The sequence below is a fragment of the Phaenicophaeus curvirostris genome, chromosome 1 (assembly GCF_032191515.1).
Source record: "Phaenicophaeus curvirostris isolate KB17595 chromosome 1, BPBGC_Pcur_1.0, whole genome shotgun sequence".
NCBI lineage: Eukaryota > Metazoa > Chordata > Aves > Cuculiformes > Cuculidae > Phaenicophaeus > Phaenicophaeus curvirostris.
Genome location: NC_091392.1, coordinates 204,627,310 through 204,643,841, shown reverse-complemented (window position 1 = coordinate 204,643,841; position 16,532 = coordinate 204,627,310). Strand labels below are relative to the sequence as shown.

Genomic DNA, 16,532 nt, shown 5'->3' with positions numbered 1-16,532 from the left:
TAATGTCCTATAAATTACCTGCAGTCTAGCCGCCAATACATATGGACATGGTCATGTGTGCACGAAGATAGAATTAAGGTTTCAAGTCTTCTTAAAATGATTTTTTCTTAGTGTGAATGCCTGTTGTTTTGGTCCGAAGATTGTTCTTGCATTTTTCTCTCTTTCTGCTTTAATGCCTATAGGCAGAGATTGCCAGGTATTTCATAGTAAAAGAGTAGTTTTCTTACAAATCCCTATAGAAAGGAGGCAGAAGTTCTAACATCAAATCCTCATTTAGTACACACAGTCAGTTCTGTCCTAGGGCACAGGTATCATGCACAGACTGAGGCAGACGCCTTGTAGGGAAAAGTAGTTTTTGACAATATAATTAAAGACAGCCCCAGAATACATTAATAAGAACGCATTAGGCTACTGCTCATTTTAAGATCCATCAGTTCTTGAGTGGTTTAGCTTGCAGTCTTAATATTTTTGTTATGGTTCTTTTGGGTGTTGTTTACACAAAGGTCTATATACAACTATATACCATCACAGGACAGACAATATTGTATTAACTAGAGAGGTAAGTTGCTGGGAAGCTATCAATTTCTAGAAAATACCTTTGTACCAATTAAAATATAGTGTAAGAAAGATAATTTATTAGTATCAAAGTATCAAAGTTACAGAGTGTAGATTTTAGTGAAAGGAAGAATTTTGGCTTTAAGGCATTGTACTAGAGAAAAATGGATTAACCTATAATATATAAAAGCAAGGCATATTTGTGACTAAGCTGTATATTTGTCAAATTAATAGTAATAATAAGAGAAGCAAAGAAAAAAGATAATCAATAACTGAACATACCCTGTTTTCTTCCAAATTATGTTCAGTTTTTCCTGGTTTTTTCTCCTTTTTTAAAAAATACTGCTAGACATTAGCCCTTATGATAGATCCAAGATGACCTGTAATAAAATAGGAGACACACTTTTTAATAAGACCTGTAGCAATAAGACAAGAGGTAATGATTTAAAACTTAAAAAAGGTTAGATTTAGGCTGGTTGTAAGGAAGAAGTGTTTTAAAGTGGGGGTGGTGAAACACCAGAACAGGTTGCCCAGAGAGGTAATAGCTGCCCCATCCCTGGAAACTTTCAAGGTCAGGTTGGATGGGGCTCTGAACAACCTGATCAAGGAGGGTTGGACTAGGTGACCTTTAAAAGTCCTTTCCAACTCCAACTGTTCTGTGATTCCATGAAAATTATCCTCATCATTGATAGTATAATTCATAACCTACTTCATAACAGATGTCTTTGAAAGTACATAGCATTTGGAAAGCTAAGTCAACCCAAACACGGATTTTTCAGGAACAAATCATGTGAGATAAAGCAAATTTCCTTCTGGTACGAAGAAACTGATTTTATAGACATTGTGGAAAAAAATAGATGTCTCATTCTAGTAGGACTTTTTACACACTTTTCATGACATTTTGCTAGATGAGCCAAAGAAATTTTGCCTTGATGAAATTTCTAGAATACATGTTAAACACTGGTCACACATTTGAGTGGAGATATAAGTATATGAGTGTCACTGTCAGATAAGGAGATATTTAGTAGTGATTCAATATTGCAATATATCCAGAGGAAAGTGCGGAAAATTGTCAGAATCTAAACTAAAACATGTTCCACAAGGAAAACCTGAAAAAAAGAATCATGTTTCAGCAAAAGGAGTACAGACAGAAAAGAAATGAAACAGCAGTCTTCAGTTATGTAAAGGATTGCTTTAAAGAAGGGAACAAATTGTTCTCCAGGTCTAACGGTGATAGGACAAGAGTGAGTGGCTTTAAATTGTGCCAAGGGAGACTTAGGTTAGACTTTAGGAAACATCTCCTAATGATAAGGATAATTAAGCAATGAATGTATTACCTAGGAAGGTACAGAATCCTCTTTAGAGATTTCTAAGGACAAAGATAGATACCTATCTAGAATGATTTAAATATAATTTATCTGTCATGGGGGATGGAGGGATAAAGAGGAATAGATGGGATTATTTCTTGAGCTCCCCATCTTGTTTTCCAATCTATGTGTCATTACTGTAAATTGGACCAAAGAAAGACTCAGAACACACCTGTAATTCCAGCTTTCACGCTGTCATTTAAGTTGACCACTTTGTATACACTTTTTTTGGAATGTTCTGGCTCCAACACCAGAAAAAAAATCAGGCATGTGAGTGGGTTATCATACATCATAGAGCTTATAAATCTTACTGATTGTGTTCAAGTTCTGGAATCTGAATACTGACCAAAAATTTAAAACAAAAATATATATTAATTAAAAGGTATTCATCGTAATAAGGAAAACTAAAATGCACTTGAGTTTGAGCGTTTGTAGCTATTGGTTGAATATATAGTCCTGCACCACTCATACTGTAAATGTCTTATACAGTTTTCATCACTGTAGGGTCTGAATTCATCTCACCAAGGTCTGGCTAGAGGAGTTATGTGTATTCTCACTAAGCCTCATGCCTAGACTCTTTCAGTATTCATTGGAGAAAGAGGAAAACACACCTGAGAGATATCTAAGACCAAAAAAAAAAGGGGGTGTTTTGTATGTGATATATGTCTCTCATTTGAATGCTTGGATGATTATCTTAGACAGCTACTGTACAGACAGCGAGAGTTAAGTGACAAGAATCCAATCCTGAATGTCAAATATATTGGTTTATCCATACCAAATGATTTGGTCATTTATTCCTCTATCCTGCTGTGTGTTGGATTTATAAAAAAAAATCATTTCTTCTCCTGATCCTAATGCAAATTCCAGTAGATGGAAGTGACATAACTCTCATGAAATAACTCCTTCATTTCAGTGTCTGTGGCTGTTAGGATCATAGTTAATCTTGGGAATGGGATCAATTCCTATTTGAAAGTTAATTGGACAGAAAGAGAAGAAAATGAATTTACATTTCAGTAACAAGTATTACATGATGCCCATATTTGGAAAGAACCTGTATTCGTCAGAGGTCCTTTCTACTAACAAATGTATTGTAAATGCTGTTTCTAAGTATATTAACCAGTTAACTTGTGTCATTCAGTATTTTTAATGTGCTAGCCAGAGTAAAATACAGTAGTAACATGTAAATATTGCATCCTCTTCATCATAGAAAATTAATAATAAGTTACTTTCTGCACAATAGTTCCAAAATAAGAAATATTACTTTGGGTGCTACTGTTTGGAGCTAGCAGCCACTTTTCTATCTGTCTCCTGGCAAGACCATCAGGAATGATCGCATGCACTTAGAGGGACCAGGAAGATGGTTTCCCAGAATGAATAGGCTGCTGGAAGATCCAAGTTATTGAGATTTAGCTATGACACCGTAATTGATCACGGAAATATTTCTGGCAAAAGCAAGCAAGAAGAAAAAGAAAAGTGAAAAAGAAAAAATATAGAAAGGAAAGAAGCCAACCACGTACATTCTTGCAGAAAAATAAGTCAAGATATTCTCCTCTATCTCTTTAGTTAATTCTGAAAACACTGAAGAGATTTAGATATCAGATTTTACTTTTCATTTAAATGGAAATAAATGAACTTAAGTCATTGACTACTGTAACAGAACTGGATAGGGGAAAGCCTCTCTGGCATAGCAGAAGACTAAAAAAAACCTGAAAGGTCACTGAATTTTAAAATAAAAAAGATTACTCAGTATTTCCACTACTTGGGTGTGGGGTGGTTGTGTGTTGGTTCTAATCACAGCAATGTTGCTGTGACTGTGAGGAATCCTGGACTCCTAAGCCCCTGCATTTAAAGTGTGTTCTTAAATACCAAAATTGCTCAAATGCTATAAACAATTTGACCTACAGAAGATATCTAAGTCTCTCTGAAGGAGTATTATTCTTTCTCTAAGCATATGCAAGACCAGATGCACATCTAATGTTGGGTTTGGTGTTAAAGAAAATCAGAGATTTTGCTTGTAAGATATTTAGCTGTAGTGTCAATCCCAATACATAGACTTTCCATCTGTGATAGGGCATCTCTGGCTCTGATTTTACAGGAAAAGAATAGAATAACTCTTCATTTTCATGTTTGGTGGGTTTTTTTCATGACATGATAGTGTCTTTCCCTGTCTCTGGTTGTATTCCAGTATACCGAGGTGGGGTTGGTAGCACTGGTCCTTAAGCAGCTGAGAACTCATTTCACTTTTATTTATTGGCATAGTCCTATACAATATTTTTAAATAATGTTTCAAAAAGCATTGGTGGTGTAACTCAGCTGATATGAGTTAGCCTGGGTTTTTTTAAGTTGTCTTTTATGTATGAAATATTATTCCACAATATATGGATGGAATGCATTCCAGAAAATTAATCATTCATCTGTCTTTAGCATAACTGAGCATAAACAGCAGACAAGCAGAATCATAGAATTATAGAATCATAGGATAGTTTGGGTTGGGAGGGACCTTAAAGATCATCTATTTCCAAACCCTCTACAATGGGCAGGGACACCTCACACCAGACCAGGCTGCCCAACGTCCCATCCAACCTGGCCTTGAACACCTCCAGGGATGGGGCAGCCACAACTTCCCTGGGCAACCTGTTCCAGTGCCTCACCACTCTCATAGTGAAGAAATTCTTCCTTATGTCTAGAAGAAATTCTTCACTATGTCTAGAAAATAAATACCTTTTAGATGACAGCTGTCTGGTGTCTTTATTTTGGCAAAAATCTTGCTGGAGTTTAAGAATTTTATCTGAATAGAGCTGCTACACTAAGTTTCTGAGAATTACCCCAGAATAGCATCGGGGGGTTTACCTTATAAAATGTTTGCAGCACTAAATACAACTAATTTTCCCCCCTGATAGCTGTAGTCAATTTTTTTGGACAAATAACCTTTCTCCTCAGCACGTCTAATTTTTATGCAAACAAGCCTGTGAATGCCATGATTCATTCTGAGAAACTCCAGCCTTCTCAGTCTGTTATATTAAATATTGCTCCTACACATTGAGTAGATAACCATGCAACTGATTACTTGCATGGGGGTTCTGAACGTTTCTGATGGAGATGTGGCAGCACATCCAGTTACTACCATTTAGCTGTATTTTACTACACATGAAAAACATGCTAACATGGAAACCTGCATCTGAATGCCAGCTACTGACAAGAAGCTTCAAATGCCTAGATGAAGGCAATTGCAAATGAAATGTGGAAAGTCAAAGCTTGATTCAAGGTAGAAGAAAAGCTTTTCTATATGTTTTTCTGATATTTGCCATAATTTTACTGGGATAAATCCCTACTTTGATCAAAATGCATCTTAGTAAAGCTGTCCAAGCAAAATAAGAAAGGAATGAGAGGATGTCAATTACTGTTTCAAAATCCATTCATTCTGAATCAAAGAAAATGTTAATTTGTGTCAGGAAGCTGAATTAAATAAATGTTGACTGCCTTAGTAGCAAAGATCGAGTCAGAGTTACAGTGTAAATGAAGCTGGAACTCCTGTAACACTGGAGTAGTTTTAGTGTATGTCTATATGTGGAAGGGAGTAGGAAATGAAGCAAGAAATACAATGTTTGGGAAATAATCTTGTCATGATTTGCAGAGATAATTACAGGCAAAAAGGAGATTGAATATAATAACAGGAAAAGCAGAATAATTATGCAGCAACTAACAGGAAGGCTGTATGGTTCTTTGAAAAATAAAGCAGTCATTGGGTTAATGTATGCTAAGTATAGAAATGTTTTAACACTCAATACATCGAGTATTTGAATTCGCTTCCTAAGAGAAAATACTGTTTCATAAAATGTGTCTCATTTATATGATAATATATGTTATGAAGTTTATGTTTTCATTATAAATGCTTGTATTTTTATCTTAAATATGTTATCTGAATTGGAGAAAAAAGTAATAAATGTCGATTACAGAGTGTGGTTGCGTAGCGTCATAATGGTAAGAAGATACAGATTTTCAGTTACTATTTCAAGGACTTCAAATGTCATAGGAGCCAGTAAAAAAATAACTGCTCCTAGATATGCAAGAGAATTAGTTTCTCATATGTCCTAAAATCTTCATATTCTGATAAAACAGTTGTCTACTTTTATTTGACTGGAGGCAGATTTGGGGTTTGGTGGTTTAGTAGATCCTCTGATAATTATTTGGTTAGCAACAGCACAATCAAAAGAATTCTTTCTGAAATGTAGCTTACTAAGATTGCTCTTGCAGTCTGTGGGAATGCTTGTTAATGCTTCTTAGGGGGAATCTGTTATGCAGTAGCATCTTCAGGTCCATTAAAATGACAGCTGGGCATCACTGCACTCAAGCATGGGACCCTCTTGTTGAAGAGACAACACTGTTTAGCCACATCGCTAAGGACAGTTTTCAAGAGCTGAAATCTTTCATTCAGCCACATGATGAGTAAAAAGCTACAGCATTTCGTGTTGGGATTATAGACGGGGGGATCTTCTCTGAATTGTGTCATTTGTATCAGTATGTTATTGACAAGTATAGCTGTCCTTTCTGTCTTTCTTAAAGATTAACTCTGGATCTGAGGCGTGCAATCTTCATTGCTTTAAACAAATTCAGCTTTTACACTTAGTAAAAGATGGATTAATACATGCTTTCTGCTTTAGGAACTGGTTGGATAAGTCAAAGCTAGACTTGCAAGCTGTCTTAAGATATGTCACGAGCTCGTCTCCTGCCTCTGTGCTGCACACCCCAGTGAGAAAAAATTAGGAGAGGGAAGAAGGCTAACAGTTCATGGATCAGGGCACAGACTGTGGGCAGGGAGCCTGCCCTGTCGGTTCAGATGGAGACCTTAGAGAGGACACTGCCTTTCCTTTCTGTGAATGGGCTCAAAGATGACAAAGGAGGCATCAAATATTGATAATGGTAAAGAGCAATAATCCTGCCAGTAGTAATAATTAATGCTTCTTCGGTGCCTTCCATTCGTTGACCTCCAATCACATTGATTAAAGCTGTACAGGATCTCTGAAATGGATCAATGTCATTTCTGTTCGCCCATCTATACTGGCATATGTATTTATAAATAAATGAAAAAAATCATATTAAGAGGCTTTAAAAACTACTTGGATTAGGTGTTCAAAAAAAAAACCAAAAACCAAACCCAACAACTACAACAAAAAACAAAGCATTTGAATGTCTCACATACTGCTTTTGTAGTATTCAAGTACTTCTGGTGAATGAATCAGATTTTTTCTTTCCTGTGTCATGTAATACTTGGATATTACTGTGTCATGTAATACTTGGATATAGAAACCTGTACAAAACCAGTCTGAGAAGCTGAATACTTGACTGGAAGAATTTGTGCGTATAAATCATTTAAGTTTTATCCATAATGCTGGGAATCACTCCAAGGATTTTGATAACAGCAATTGTGATTTTAGTTAACTACATACTGTGCGCTGATCATGGCGAGCAGCATAGGTAAAGATACAGTCTCTTATTCCCTTCCCTACAGGAGCAAACATTAAGAAACCTGATATTGATTAAGGACAATTAGTATTCAAAAATATGCAATGATTGTGTTATTACTGTATTGTATCCTTTTCTTTTAGGTTATTCAATACTTCAAGCTATAATGGAAAAAGCGGGGCAAAATAGCTGGCAAGTCAGTGCCATCTGTGTGGAGAATTTTAATGATGCCAGCTACAGGCGGCTTTTAGAAGACCTGGACCGAAGGCAAGAAAAGAAATTTGTAATAGACTGTGAAATAGAGAGGCTTCAGAATCTCTTAGAACAGGTAATACCTGCTTTTAATGTCACTGTTAAGCACATCACTCCAGATAAGATATCATTGTGCACTACATTCCATATATGTTCTCAGTAGGAATGAGATGCCTTTCTTTTTGTTTTTCTTCATGGGTCTATGTTTGTACATCCACTTGCCTGCTTCCTTTTCCTAGGAAACTCTTGTCATAAGAGCCGACACGTCAGCACACTAAGCCCAGTAAGCCCCATCTTTCCCATTCAGCAGGTAAAGAGTGCCAGCAGGCTGGATGTTTGGCCCCGTATTCCAGCACTTCCGTGCCTGATGCATCTTATATCAGGGTCTTAGGGCTGACAGAAAAGTATGGTGCAGTTTAATTGCTAAGATGCCCTCGTTCCGTTCCATCATAGAAGGAAAACTCAGTTTGCAATGAAAAAAACCTTACTTGACTTGAATATTAACATTCTATGCACCATAAGTATTTCTAGCCATAAAATGCTTTAGAATTATTATTACACATATTAAAATTGATAATTTTATTTCCTTAGCAGAGTATTTATGAACATGAAGAAGAGTAGAATAAAGGTGCTGTTGAACCAGTAAGGAAGGTCAGGTTCTTCAATCAGTTATTCATGAAAATCTGCTATTATATAAAGAAAATACTGAGTCAGGTAGACTGGGTAGCACCTATATAAGTGTGTAAAGTGAATATGAAATCCTGCTGCTCTGACGTGGCTATCTAAATCTATTTCCTCATAGCGCTTATGTATGAACTCTTTCTCAGATCATGAAAAAAAATAAAATAATGTTTTGAATGGAGCATTTTTTTCATAGAATAATGGATTAGTTTGGCTTGGAAGGGACCTTAAAGATCAGCTAGTTCCAACCCCCAAAGTCAAATGACAGGAAAATAACTTAGGGTTAACTATCTGCATCTCCCATGATCCCACATATTTTACTGATGTGGTGTAAGTGCACTGTTCAGGACTCGCTGCCACTGCTGCAGGAACTACAGGGAATGAATGCCATCTGCTGGTGGTAGATCCTCTGCCACCACATTGCTTCTTTTTGCTATCACACTAAGAGAATTTTAAAGATTTTATTGCAAAAAATGTTCATGATGCGTTTGCGGCTGAAGTCACAGTATTATAAAATGTCGTTTGTGATACAGAAATGCATAAAATAGTACTAATAGAGATATATTCATCAATTTTGCTTTCACTGGCAGAAGTTAAAGAAGGAAGCTGAGAATTAATAGTATGGCTGATTTAACAAGGACTTTTTCTATGACTGTTGCCAAGAGAAGAATAGATGATGCCATATTGCTACAGATACTCATTTGGCATTTTTTTTTTTGATTCTGAATGCCATTATGTTTTAAGACATGCTTTCTATAGCTTGTCGTGAAATCCTCCCACAGTTCAGCCTGTGTTGTAGTAAAACAGAACACCCATTTGAGCGTCTTTTAAAATACATTCAGAAAAATAATCTCTTTCAGCTCTGTGTGTGTGTATGAGTGTAGGCACCTGATTTCTTGTACATGTAACGCAAATGTGACTTAGAAAAAGTATGTTGTGTTACCATAAGTCTTGAAGTTCACCCACCATCCTGCGTAGGTCTGTCTACTGAGTATCCACTCAGTTTCAAAGCAAAGTGAAGTCACAGAATCACAAAATCACCAGGTTGGAAAAGAGCCACTGGGTCATCAAATCCAATCATTCCTATCAGTCACTAAACCATGCCCCTCAGCACCTCATCCACTCATCCTTTAAACACCTCCATGGAAAGCAATTCAACCAGGATGCATTTGGATCACACTGATCACGTGCACTTTGTATTTGCTTCCTGGAGCTGTTACTTATTTTCTTTCCAGATCAGCATCTGCGTAGTCAGTTCATTTTTTGGAACATAACCTGTGTTCTTTGCTCAGACCATGCAGAACTGAATTGGTTATTGATTTTAATGGGATTAGATTTTGGCATTCTCTGACTTCATACAGATCTGAATTTTATGTGTCTGAAATAGGTTCTTAATGCAGGCATGGTAAATCATAAAAATGAAGTGCCTGGCCTTAACCAACTGAATAAGATGTGATGAGTTTGGTTAACACCTCTGCAGGGCAAGCCCAAAAGATAATTGAGTCCTTTTTCCATTACCTGCACAGGGAGAGTAGAGGGTACAAGTTAACGCCCTACTTGCAACATACCTGTATCTTAGTCAGTCATACAAGCACTTTTAGGAAGTGATTCATCTGACTACTGATTAGTTTTGGGTGGGATTAATTTTATCCAGGAAATGAGCTCTTCTGTACTTGTGCTGGTGTTTATTTACACCTAAGTGCAAAGCCTTTTCCTTTAAATCTGTGCAAATGACATGAGAGAAATTGAGTTTGGGGAATGTGGTGTTCTTTTCTTTTCTCAGTAATGACTACCCATTTATATAGATATATGTTCACACTTGTCCTAATTAAATAGAAATCAATATATTTCAGAATATTTCTGTAATTTTCCTAGGTCATGTGAATATTCTTCTCCCCCACAATGCCTGAAGATCTTCTCCATCCTTCCGAAGGAAGGTCACTGTACAAACAGGAATGGCAGTATAGACAGGCTAGACAAAGGATGCAGAAAAACTACAGCTTTATTCTCCATTGTGAAGGTCTTGGTCTTTCTAGACATGTTGATCTACAAGTAGGCCTGGGGTGCTAGTTTGGGACTCTAAAATAAGAACACTTTCAGAGATCAAGTGCTGCTTAAGGATGGGCAGTCAGAAATTGTCTCAGGCACAACATTTAGTCTGCACAAAATGGGATTGAAGCAAATAGAGCCCAGTGTAGAAAATGTGAAATAATAGCCATCTCAAAGTATCAGCCGTTGACTTTTTCCCTTTGCATGAAGGTTTAAATAACCTGTAGCAGACAGGTAAGGTGGCTTCACAAATGGTCTTAAAGTTTCTGTGCTCTTCCCCACATACACATAAGAATTGACTAAGCTTCAGTGACTCTAATTAACTCAACTTCTTTCCTGCCTAGTTCTCCTGTAATTGAGAGCCTAAGTTGTGACTATACTGTAATACTTTGCAATGTACAAGTAAATGTTCTGCAGAACATTTAGGAAAAGTAATTAAATCTCAGTAATGAGACTGTAACTCAAAGTGCTTTGCCCTTAAATCTATGCTAATGAAGGGAGAAAAACTGGCTTGTGGGCTTGTGAGTTTCTTCTCAAGTGATTGCCCATTTAGATACACATTCACACTTCCCATGCTTGTGGGCCTCAAGCAAGTGACCTCTCATGACTCTGGACCTCAGTGAAGGACAGAGACTTTTCTCTGGCTGCATTCAAAAAATTGAAGCTCATGAGCTGTTCCACTGCCTTTACCTGATGCCCACTTACCTGACCTGGTGTCTTCTGCTCACTGTCCTTTCTCAGCTGCCCAGCTGAGGAAATCATCACCTTGCTATTTCCTCACTTTTTGTGGAACTTTAAACTTATCACTTTCTATTTCTTTTTGTCCTTTGTTTTTTTCTTAGTTCATTTCTTTCTCTTATTTATTTTCCCCCCTCCATGTACCTTGCTCTGTGTAGAAGATGCCTCTACCCTCTATACCTGAGGCTTGTCTTCAGGGAAGATTTATATCCTAGAACCCAATGATACCTGAAATCCAGGCTCCCTCCATGCACAACCCAGAATGTGTGTTTTCCATCATATAATCTTTCTTTCAGATTTTTGTGTTGTTGTGGTAAGGTTGATATTTTGGCCAAGGGCCAAACCTGTACTCTTCTAGGGATGAAGTAGAAATGTGTTTTATTTTCAGCTTTCTGTTCTAGAAAGGCAGCCTGCATACAGGTGTTCATATCTGAGTTTCCTTGGATAACTCCCTACTTTCAGCCTCTGAAGAGGTCTCAGGTCTTACCTTTCAAGGCTATGCCAAGACTTACAAGACTCTGGCAGTTTTCTTAATAAAGCTATTCTCCTTTTCATTGATGATGCTCACCCACACAATACCAAACTGTTTCCAGTAGCAACTGGAGGTATTTGGGGGTTACTGGAAATGTTTTGCTTGGTTTCTGTATCAGTGCCAGTTGGCATGGCTCAAAACCCTTGTTTAAACACAACACTGGAGCAAGACATCCATTTCTTAAGGGTCACAGAGCTGTTTCTTTGATACATCAATAAGACAGATGTCTTCAGCCTAGCTGAGTCAGTAGATCTCCACCTACTCTCGAGAATCTGCCATAACCTAGGCATACCAAGATAATTTTAGCTCTTTTTCAGAAATAACTCTCAGGGTGGTGAGAGAACACAGTACATCCTTAATATCTTAAAACAGACGTAACCAGGAAAAATCTTTTTGCTACCTGTGAGTGAAATTCCTCCTTTGTTTCATATGTTCAAACACGGCCATAATAAAAATATGCCACAAGTTTTTATTTAAAAAATAAACTGTTCCTTTATTTGTATTGCATAAGTGACTAGAAACAAAGACAAAGCCTCGCTTTCCTTACATGCATGAAATTAGAGATTTTTTTTTGCCATATCCTTTCCAGTTTACCAGGATAAGACAGTAAAAATGGATCTAAAATGAAGACACAGAAAAATAAAATTACATCTCCACGGTTTTATATAACAGATATAGCTCCTATAGCATTTCTAGTGATTCATATTATTCTGCCCAGGACCATTATGTCCTTGTTTATCAACACATCTTTTTCCACCACGCTTTCAGCAGACGGTCTTTTAAAAGCGGAAAAATAGTCTGTTTGAATCAAAGGATGAAAGCTGGTGAGGAAGATGGAAAATTCTTTGCTTGTGTGTTTCTTCTGTTCTTCTTTTCTTCTTGTTTCTAAAGAGCTCCCCTGAATTTCATACAAAGTACTTCTGCTTAAGATGAAATGAATACTTGAAACACATAGTAACGTTATGTTTCCCGTCACCTACCAACTACTCTGCTAGTGCTGGCAGCAAGCAGTACATGACCTGAACAGCCTGGGCTAAAGGAGTCGTTTAATGCATATGGCACAGCAAGAATCAAGCCCATGTGTTTTTTCTCACTTTTCAATTCTTTTCTTCCTCTTTCTTTTATTTTTCTTTCTACATTCTAATGTAGTGCATCTGTTTGCATTTCTGGCAAAAAATCAGAAGTTGAGTCAGCCTAAGAGTAAAGGATATATCTGCCAGAATTAGAAAATCATTACTTTAATCTTTTAATATATTTACTGAATTTCTGTTTCCGTATTTCTATTAAATACAGAATTCATATGTAAAAATAAATATACTCTCAAAATAAATGTGTTTATTACTGAGAAAGCCTAAACAAAGTTAATACCAGATACCTATTTAAGCTGAACTTATGAAACTCCAAGTCTGCCTTCCCAGTTTAACAAAACTATTTCTTAATTTTTATTTTTCTTCTCATATTATTTTACTGTCATTTGTACTTACTCATTGCTTCATTTGTATCAGTACAATCTGAAGCAATCCAGAAGCTGCATATAGCAGAATGAAACAGTATTTAGAATTACTAAACCTGAGGACTGATACCCCTTGGTTTTTGTGGGCTTTGTTTTTCTCATAGAACACGAAGGCACTGGCACAGGTTGCTCAGAGCAGTGGTGGCTGCCCCATCCCTGGAGGTGTTCAAGGCCAGGTTGGACGGAGCCTTGGGCATCCTGATCTGGTGGGAGATGTCCCTGCTTATGGCAGGGGAGTTGAAACCGGATGATCTTTAAGGTCGCTTCCAACCCGAAGTAGTCTATGATTCTATGATTCTATTACAACACTACCACCAACACCATAAAATCTTCTTACCAAAATTGTATTTAGCAATCAAGAAATAGCACTTGCCATGGCTAACCAAGAAATACGTGCATGTTGTCTGAGCAAGTAGTACTCATGTGCTGACTAGTAGCTGTCAGGCAGGAGGTGTAGTGTCTGGGTGCTTCTTATCCCTATGGTGGCAGAAACACATGGGTCTCTGTTCATCACAGCCAATATTTGAACACTGTATTGACTTAATGTCTTAGATGTCCTACATATCATAGACTGTGTCTTAGTGCCATTGTCTTCCTTTCAAATATAGTTGAAATTGTCAAATATGTTAAAAAATACTTTACTGGAAAATTGATAGGCAGTGTCACAGGCAGCTCAATAGCACACCTGTGATTTCCCTCAGAAAGAGGACTAAAAATACATAGCCAAACACACATTTAAGGAAATGTCATACTACTCTCTTCTAAGTTCTACTTGCATTTAGTTAGCTGGAATAAATTACCTTCAGTAGAAGCACATCACAGATTTCTTTTGTTATTTCTTCATTTGCTAACTTTCAAGCAAGAGTTAACTGTAATAAAATGATGAAATTGTGATCAAGTTTGAAAAATAACACAGAAAATGATTTTGAAGATTTCAGTGAAAGCATATGTTACTTGTTCAACCATCGTATTTGTTCTTTCTACTTCTTCAGACAGTAGTAACACTTATTACTAGAGAAGCAGACCATCATTTGCTCAGCCGTAGCTGATCTCACAGCTATTACTTATAGTTTGTTCTGTGCTCAGAAATGTGTTCAGCTATACAGTAAAGTCAATGCTCCAAATAGATTTTACAATTAAGCTGAAAAGTGTAATGTAAGAATCATTTAGATCATGATGGATAGTTTGTTAACTGTAGATAGTTTAGACCTTTTCTTTAGGCCTTTCATTGTTGTTTTTCTTTTTGCTGTTAATCTATATCAAAAGGACATGTAAAAAATATGTAAGAAAGCTTTCAACATCATGAAAAGCTGAAGTTGGAAGTCAACAGTTATAGTCTGTCATTTCTTTCTCTGCCAGACTTCTCATTTTCAACACATATTAAGCACTGCAGAACAAATAAGGTACCAGAAAAAAAGATGACTGGGGTCTTAGAGCTCTGAGATTTGGTTTTAGGCAGATTTTGGACCTGGCTTTGAAATTTAGTTTGTAAAGTATTGATATGAATAGCTCTATTCTACAGACAGTAAAACAGCTCATCTGGATGTTCCGCCTGTTCAAGGGGGCAAGCTTAGATCAGCTTACTCATCGAGTCAAATTCTGAACACTTCCAAGAATGGAGATCCCACAACACCCTTATGCCCTTTTTCAGTACTTGGCTACTTCATGATGAAAAACAAATTCCTCATATCTTGCTGGAATTTCTTGTGTCTGCAAACTGTGTCCTTTGTCTTTTGTCTGATTGTTGTGCACCTCCAGAAAGAGTCACAAAACCTCTTCCCTCTACCATCCCATCGGGTATTTATGTGTATTACCAAGATCTACCTGAGCCTTTTCTTCTCCAGTCTGAAAAGTCCGCGCTCTCTTAATTTTTCCTCAGGTAATAGATGCTTCAAGCCCTCAGTCACCTTTGTGGCCCTTCTCTTGGCTTTCTTTGCCATGAGGGTGCATAACTGGCTCATGGTACTACTAGAAACCCCAGGAGCTTTCCTGCAAAACTTGTTCCTGTCCAGTGTGTACCCAGCCTGTCCTGCTGTGTTTGTTGAGTCAGGCTGAGTGTCACGCCAAAAAAATAAGACTCAGATCTACACAGATGAGCTCATTATTTTCTCATTACTCTGTTTGCACACCTATAAGCAGCTCTTGATATAAAAATATATTATAAGTGAGTGGACTGTGTATCATCTTCTATCGATTCTTGCAAATCCATAATGTGCTTGTATCAGAAACAGCTAGAAAGAATGCCAGAGTGGGCAGAGCAACCTCTGTGCTTCTTCAAGCCCTGTTCAATGTCTTTATCAATGTCTTTATCTTTGTCGTCCGCAAACTTGCTAAGGGTGCACAGGTCTTACGAGGAGTGGCTGAGAGAGCTGGGGGTGTTTAGCCTGGAGAAGCGGAGGCTGAGGGGAGACCTCATTGCTCTCTACAACTACCTGAAAGGAGGTTGTGGAGAGGAGGGTGATGGCCTCTTCTCCCAAGTGACGGGGGACAGGACAAGAGGGAATGGCCTCAAGCTCTGCCAGGGGAGGTTTAGTCTGGACATTAGGAAAAAATTTTTCACAGAAAGGGTCATTGGGCACTGGAACAGGCTGCCCAGGGAGGTGGTTGAGTCACCTTCCCTGGAGGTGTTTAAGGCACGGGTGGACGAGGTGCTAAGGGGCATGGTTTAGTCTTTGATAGGAATGGTTGGACTCGATGATCCGGTGGGTCTCTTCCAACCTGGTCATTCTATGATTCCATGATTCTATGATTCTATGATTCTATGATTCAAGTGGCCACAGCTGAAACAGTCCTTCACTAAGCCAGGCAACATGCTTCTCCAGTGTTTTGGTTCCTCATTCTCTGCTGCTAAATACTCTGCTACTTGTTCCAAATGTCAGATAGTCTTCTTGAGCAGATTTTTCCTTGGAAGTGAGTTTAACTGTCTCCGTAATAACCTTCATGCGAAGCTCAGCAATGCAAACTGAAGAACACAAGCCAAGTGTAATCGCATTTGCCTAGGAGTTTTATGTTTACTTCTTTCTGTAACAGCGTATCGCTGTTCCTAATGTCTGTTTTCACAGGTTTTTTTCATATGCAGTAGCATTTGCAGTATTTGTTTCTGTATTTGTACGCACAGATTCATACATAAACATATACACATGGACATACACAGGACTCTTCAGCAAAGAAATGTTTCTCCTTTTCTGCAAGAATGACAATGGCTTTCCTTTCTTTATCCATCTGTAGAGCTCCGTTCTCTCCCATCCATCTCCATCCAACAAAGTTCAAACCTGAGCACTCTATGTGTTAATTATCTTAAAGGTGTTCACTGTGAGCAGCGTTTTCTTCTGAATTTTGCATAGTGAATCAGTTTTGCCATCACAAATCATCAGTCTCACTC

At 37.6% G+C, this 16,532-nt stretch overlaps 1 protein-coding gene across 9 annotated transcripts in view; it reads left to right on the top strand.

The window, feature by feature from the left end:
• Positions 1-16,532, top strand: part of GRIA4 (glutamate ionotropic receptor AMPA type subunit 4) — a 239,829-nt gene that overhangs the window by 136,377 nt on the left and 86,920 nt on the right. For all 9 annotated transcript variants that reach the window (XR_011339722.1, XM_069883475.1, XM_069883476.1 and 6 more), the window contains exon 4: positions 7,529-7,713. Coding sequence is in view for 8 of the 9 variants with exons in the window: in XM_069883475.1 (XP_069739576.1) it covers positions 7,529-7,713 (185 nt within the window). In the remaining variant the exon portion in view is untranslated. The remainder of the gene's footprint in view (positions 1-7,528; positions 7,714-16,532) is intronic.